The following is a 7484-nucleotide window of genomic DNA, read 5'->3' as shown; positions in this document are numbered from 1 at the left end:
GTTGATGAAAATGAAATGAAGTAAATATACAGTGCTTACTGTGTTTGTGGGATCTAGTTTGTTTCCATCTTCCTGAGTTCCAAAAGTGTTTATGGATTGGTTATTCATTATAGATTGAGTTAGAGGTCGACCGATATGGGTTTTTCACTGGCCGATGCCGATATTTAAAAATCAGGGCAGCCGATGGCCGATATATGATGCCGATGTTTTTGGCCGATTTCCTTTTTTTTTTCTTCCCCTTCATCTCATAAAAGTGAGTTTGAGTAAATGATTATTGCAGGATACAAGATAGTAATAGTAGTAGTAGCCTAATTCAGAGTAATAATTCATGGCTCAAAACTTAAGCACCTTCTCAAAACAGTTCTGAAGCATGCTTTTTGTTTACGTTTGCTGACAGACACCAGGGTTTCTCACAGACTTGCAAATGCAAATTCATTCTCTGCCAGCAGGAGGCGCTGTTGGAGCGGAGATATAGCGGTTTCCCCGGTAACGGCTGTAATCAAATAAGCGCTACTTTATCAGGCATTACAGGAAAGACGAAATGAAAATGACATAGAAGCTTTTCTGAAGACGGTCGGTTCTTTTCACAGATACATTCATATAAAAACACCCGCGCTGCATTTTAATGTTGAAACGTGCAGTGCTCAGTTTATTCAAGGAAGTATAAGCCTTTTGGAAAATCTATTTGTGGCGGTCCGTCTGTTGTGACGAGCCGCCACCTCTCACGCAGCCAGAGAGAGATTCTCCGGCGTTCCGCAACAACGCTTAGCTGCCCGCAGATGTGCCTGCCTATAAATCGGCCTAATTTGCAGCACAATCGGCCTATGCCGATTAATTAACAAATGCCAAAAATCGGCCGATTAATCGGCCGGCCGATCAGTCGGTCGACCTCTAGATTGAGTTTGAGAGAGAGGAAAAAGCACCTTTACAGACCAGACAGAAGATACAATGAGTAATTTGCTCAATTTAATCCAGTTACATAACCATCATCACTGCTAGAACTAGAGCGCCATGAGGCATCACTGTCTTTATGCTGCCGAGAGAGATTCTCCGGCGTTCCGCAACAACGCTTAGCTGCCCGCAGATGTGCCTGCCTATAAATCGGCCTAATTTGCAGCACAATCGGCCCATGCCGATTAATTAAAAAATGCCAAAAATCGGCCGATTAATCGGCCGGCCGATCAGTTGGTCGACCTCTAGATTGAGTTTGAGAGGGAGGAAAAAGCACCTTTACAGACCAGACAGAAGATACAATGAGTAATTTGCTCAATTTAATCCAGTTACTTAACCATCATCACTGCTAGAACTAGAGCGCCATGAGGCATCACTGTCTTTATGCTGACCTGCCATTTTTAAACATCTTTTTACAGATCTTTTGTATATTTGACTGGTATTTAATGATGCAACCATGTTATAAGCTATAAGCTACCAATAGAATGTATTTAACATAAGTGTTCTCACCTCTAAAATATTTTCCTCCTTGCTGAGATCATCAGTCAAATCATACACTTGTGAATTTCCCACAGAACAATGATTGGCAGTTTTTGGAGTATTATAACAAACAAACGAAATGTGCAATAAGAATAACTGAAGCATTGATTAGGCATGTTGCGTCGTAGGCCTACTATTCTCAGGACAAAGTGAAAGTGAAAGTAATTTTTCGGTGGTTGTAAATATTGTGCAATAAGAATAACTGAAGCATTGATTAGGCATGTTGCGTCGTAGGCCTACTATTCTCAGGACAAAGTGAAAGTGAAAGTAATTTTTCAGTGGTTGTAAATGTATAAACACATTTGTTAATAATTTACCATTCAGATGTATAAAGGGTTAATAAACAACAAATCCAAGATTCCACTGTTGTCTGTCCTCTTCCATTCCACCGTATAACCGTCTGTCTCACGCTTCTTAGCTCTTCCTTGTTTGTGTTTATACCTTCATTTTTCACGTTTTTTTTTCTGGTTCTTCTAGTACGTTTCATCGTATCAGTTTGAGATTATTTAAAAATAGGCTACCGGTGCTGTCCTGTCGATCTGTTCTATGTGGGAATGAAAGTGCAGCAGTATTTGCTTACAGGAAAACCCACAGCTGAGCTCTGGAAAGTCCTGGAGATTCATGACATGATAATTAAAACTTTTAGTGCTTTGAAATGTTCAGTGTATTTGTGAATTAAAATATACAGTCCATAATAAAATCCATAATATTCCATTGTAAAAAATATATTGAAATTTGGTTGTGTAAACTGTCTGTGAGTTTCATGAAAGAAACAATTAGTGTTTCTGTTTCTCTCTAACTTTAACATCAGATAAAATATGAAATACTTGACCTTTGCTATAAGTTATGTAGGCCTATACATAATAGCTGGTCAGAACTTTACTGTAATAAAAAATGTATTATGTTCCTGCAAAAGTTTATAAACAAAAGTTCAATATAGGTCTTTCACAATATCTAAAATCCATTTAGACATGAGGTTAAAATGTAAATAGTGAGTTTTGTCACTGTAGTTGTTTATTTTGGATTAGCTCCTTTGTTTATATAAAGCTTAAATACTTCATCTATGAAACTGAGAGCTAACCTGTCAAACAGGTTTTTTTTTTTGCAGAGGGCATTCCTGTACTGAAAAGTCGAACATTTGTTTCTGTATGAAAAAATCTTTACTTACACAATTAAACACTTGAAAACAAGCGGTACATTTTGAAGATTTAAATCTACTAGCTTGAAGCCACTAGACATTAATTTCCAAAAACATAAAAAGTACAAAATGATAAAAAGCTAATGTAACAAATCATTATTATCAAGCCTGTTTGTTTGTGCAGCATTAACAATAGCCATTATTTGGTAGGCACCCAAAGCTAAATATTTAACCTGCCACCATGCACACAGTGTGGGGAACACATATGTAATAAAATTCATCTTCTTACGCACCAGTCCATCGAGCTTCACCCACCCCTGTAAACACGCTGGTATATGTGTGGAAGAGACTATAAATCTGGTTCTAATCCCGTCTTGAGCCGAAAACTCATTATGTCTGATGGTCCTTATGTGGGGCAGTAAATATTGACCTCTTCTGAATCATGAATAGGATACTCTGTGTGTCTGTGTGTGTGTGTGTGTGATGTCTGATGGTCCTTATGTGGGGCAGTAAATATTGACCTCTTCTGAATCATGAATAGGATACTCTGTGTGTGTGTGTGTGTGTGTGTGTGTGTGTGTGCTGGCACTCTCGCAAGTACATGCATATTGTATGCTTGTGTGTTTCTGTCTGTCCAGTTCTGCCTTTTTAGACTTCACAACATCAGTCAAGACAAAGTCTTGCATTCTCCCTAAGGTCTGAACCCAAACTGTCTAATGTGCTTAATGTGTCTTCGATCTCCCTATAGTCCTGCCAGCAATGCCACTATAGCCAGTCACAACACAAGAAGGCCTCTGATGATACGATTCCATATGGTGTGGCATTGACTGTTTGCCAAAAGCAGTTCTCACTCAGTACTTCTGCATGTCAGTTTGGTCTCTGTGCAGACAAGACATTGTGATTGTTAATAAGGATGCTGAATGCAGAAAAATACAGTTATGATCACAATTTGTAACAAATTACTTAAAAAGGAACTAAAAAAGGGAAATTATGCCATCATTTACTCATTCTCAAGTTGTTCCAAACCGGTATGAACTTATTTCTCTTGTTAAACACAAGAGAAGATATTTTGAAGAATGTTGGTGATTAAACGGTTGTCGGTCCCCATTAAAAACAATACTATGGAATGGGGACCAGAAATTTAGTTTCTTCAACAAATCATTCTTCAAAATATCTTCTTTCGTGTTCGCGGAAGGAAGAAATTCATACAGGTTTGAAATAACTACAAGGTGAGTAAATTATGACAGAATTGTCATTTTGTGTGAACTATCCCTGTAGGTTACATAGGCTGCGTTTACACTTGGCATTAACATGCGATCACCATGATCTGATCAAGCAGATCGGATCATCAGTCAATCAGGACACGGCGCGTTTACACTTGGCAACATCAGCTGACTTCTCGATCTGGATAACCGATCGGATCTGTATTTCTCGCGCAATATTTAAACAAGTCTGCTGTGCAAAGTCGACCTGAAGTGGTGTTTTTTTTTTTTTACTATTTTCAGTGGCGGGACATTTTACAAATCAAAATAAATGTACGAGTCTCACTAGCGCTCTGTTCTTCCGACAGATCGGGAGAGAGGGGGTGGCGGTTTGCGTGATGTCGACCTGTGAATGCAGACACGATGGCTGGTTTGCGTTTACATTACACTGAGATCCGATCACAATGCCTCCTCGACTACCTCTGGACAAGCGCGTTTACTCTTGTCTTTTCAATGTGTATGTGGACAACATCCGGATACAGCTCGCATGTTAATGCCAAGTGTAAACGCAGAGAGAACATAGTTGTGTAAGTGAGAATATGTGTTCATTGCCTATAAAAGTTGGTTTATTGAACAGTTAGCAGCACTAGTCACCTTATCTCTATGGCTCCGCTGATGAGCCCTGAACTGCTCGGGGTTTGTGAACATCTGTTGGCAGAATGGGCAGACTGACTCCGGGATGGTTTTCCATGGTACCCTTCCGACTGAATCTGGAGAGTTCAGTTGTTCTTCCAGGTGATCTGCCATTGTCCAGTGCCTCTGCTTATCCGTGTGTACCATGTTAATAACCGACGGTCTGTCGTTTCTCACCACTGCTGCATCGCTACGAGATCCAGAACCAGATTCTGCTCTTGATCTGCAATCTGATTGAAAAGCAGCATCTGGTTTAGTAGCACGGGACCTTAGAGGTGCGTTATCTTTCTCTAACCTCTGTGGCACCTCTGAGGTGTAGTCGTGTTGAGGCCTCTCCTCCTTGCCTGAGACTGAGTTGTGTGTGTCTCTTGGGAAAGAAAATGATATAACTCTACTCCTGTCCTCCTTGTTTTGATCTCCTGCCTCATTACTTATGTTATTCTTCACAGTCCCAGGTTGAGTGGGCCTCTTCTGTGACCCAGAGCCGTCCTGTTTCCCGTCTACATTAAACCTGACCAGCCCTGCACTCCAGTTTTCCAATGGAGGCACAGACAGCTGCTGAATGCAGTGGTGGAGAGATGGGTAGTCCACGTATTTAAACTTGGGCACCTTTTCCTTAGGACTGGCAGGCCTGTACTTTGGTGCCTTTGCCAACGAGCAGGATCCCAGCCAGCCGTTCAGTGGAGGCACAGAAAGCTGTTGGATGCACTGGTGCAGGGAAGGGAAATCCACATACTGGAAACGAGGCACCTTGCGAGGAACATCGGAGAGATCGTCTTTTCTCACACACATTTGTGTGGAGGTCTCAGGGTCACCCTGCTCCTTCCTGACCGCTCTATCCTCTGTGTCACAATTGGCTGAGGCAGAACGTTTGGCATTGCCACCTCCATCTGGTGGCAGGTGCCTCCTGTCCTCCATCCCTCTGACTGCACAATGGTGCTTTCGTCTTCTGTGACTATGAAGAGATATAAAATGTGATGATCTTATGAATAATATTAAGTATCCTAATCAGTTCTGTAAATCAGGACCAGTTTGGATTGTGATTAGTGTCTAATGAATATTCCGGATTTGGCATTTATGGCAAAAAAGGTGCGGTCACATTAGCAAAATTTGAGTGATAGAAGGTCCATTGTATATTGCCAACAAAGAAGTCACTTTCAAACCAAGTAGTTTTCTCATGGTGGATTGCGCCTGCAAAATTTTTCCAAGCAGAAGTAAATGTGATCACACGCTAATGTTAATTGACCACAAAAATGATTTAGATTCATCCCTGATTTTCTTAAAAAAATAAAAAATAAATAAAATTGATTTTATGACTAGGCACTAAATAGTAAATAGGGTCAAGTTTTAAAAGCAGAAATGTGAAGCTTACACTCTAAAAAATGCTGGGTTAAATACTACCCAGTGCTGGGTAAAATAGGGACAAACCCAGCAATTGGGTTGTTTTGACCCAGCGGTTGGGTTACTACCCAGAAGGTTGGGTTAAACATTTAACCCAACCGCTGGGTCAAAACAGCCCAATTGCTGGGTTTGTCCCTATTTTACCCAGCACTGGGTTGTATTTAACCCAGCATTTTTTAGAGTGTATAATTTTATAAAAGCACTTACATCAATTATTGTGTTAAAACAGTTTTACAGTTGATTTTGGGCTTTATGATTAATAATAACAACAAAGTTGTAAAACTGGTTACAATTTCACAAGGTTAGAAAATTCCGTGTATTTACGCTTTGTGGCTGCAACAGTGTGTATTTTAATGTTTCACAGATGAACCCCATTAATTTACTGTAAGCTATATTTTTGCTTTTTTAAGAAAAAAAGGAAACACCACGTTTTATTTTTATATTCATATTATTATTTTGTGGTAATAAACATTATGGCACAAGTGCTGTTGATTGAGCTTAACTTATATTCAACCCAGAATACTCTTCTGAAGCATATTTGTTCACGCAAATCAGCAAGAATCAACACGACTTTTTCTTTTGTGATAAATAACCCAGTTTTGGTTCAACTAAACTGTAATTCAGTCTCTAGAAATTCTGGGACAAACAAATAATTACAGATGTGGGTTGATCTTTATTACATAGATTAAATATAAAAAGGCATTCATTAGGCATTCATGCCTTGATATATGAAACAGGCTTCTACATGCATACAGGTACTAGACCCTTTATAGAATACAACTCACCCTCACTGCTCTCCTTGAGGGGGTGTAGATTTCACACTGTGTGGGTGGGTGGATGGCTGGGTGGGTTTGCTCTCCACAGGCCAGGCTGGGAAAATGATAATAACAACCAGATAAAAAAAAAAACTCAGAGATGGCAGGAGATGTGTACACATAAGTGTGTGAGCACTATAGAGAAATTGTCTATGTGTGTGTTCGTGAGGGGAGAGATGGTCTGAGTTGCTCCTGTAGCCCTGTGCCATGGGTATAAATAGCTCTGCAGGTATGGAGTAAAAGAGAAAAGTAGGTCAGCTTCAGACTGATCGCCTTCTCCAGGGGGCCCAAAACAAAATATCTGTCACACACGCGCGCGCGCGCGCACACACACACACACACACACACACACAACACTACAATCTTCTCTTTCTGTATTCACTGTGGTCAAAACCAAGAACACCCAATACTGCCACACAAAAGCCTAGGAGCAGCCCAGCCCACCCTGACTTCAGATCACAACACACACCTACTGAAATTGACACTGGTTCACTCCCCATGTGTAATCAACAGGTGAAGAGATGTGGTTTACCACCTGGTCAGCCCACAGGCTATACGTAAATGGAAGAATCTTTTTTTTTTTTAGAATCTTTTTTTTTTTTTTCTGATCTAGCACCAGTATCTCACAACCACACCCCAAGCATTATCTATAGTAAAAACATAAACAAAATTTCTCTTATATTACAAGAAAAGATTAACGTCTCAGTTGAGCCTGTGCTGAGTGAAAAAGCTCATGCTGTGCTT

General features: G+C 40.2%; 1 protein-coding gene across 1 annotated transcript; it reads right to left on the bottom strand.

Annotated features, from left to right (window-relative positions):
* Positions 1 to 2491: 2491 nt before the first annotated feature.
* Positions 2492 to 5703, bottom strand: LOC107663368 (uncharacterized). The gene is made up of 3 exons (XM_016453577.1): positions 5669 to 5703; positions 4486 to 5479; positions 2492 to 3508 (listed from the first exon to the last, which is right to left on the bottom strand). Exons 1-3 carry the CDS (start codon positions 5701 to 5703, stop codon positions 3497 to 3499), a joined length of 1041 nt encoding a protein of 346 aa, XP_016309063.1. The 3' UTR covers positions 2492 to 3496.
* Positions 5704 to 7484: the final 1781 nt, after the last annotated feature.

The sequence above is a fragment of the Sinocyclocheilus anshuiensis genome, unplaced genomic scaffold, assembly GCF_001515605.1.
Source record: "Sinocyclocheilus anshuiensis isolate Anshui unplaced genomic scaffold, SAMN03320099.WGS_v1.1 scaffold1531, whole genome shotgun sequence".
Taxonomy (NCBI): Eukaryota; Metazoa; Chordata; class Actinopteri; order Cypriniformes; family Cyprinidae; genus Sinocyclocheilus; species Sinocyclocheilus anshuiensis.
This window is presented reverse-complemented; position numbering and strand designations above follow the sequence as displayed.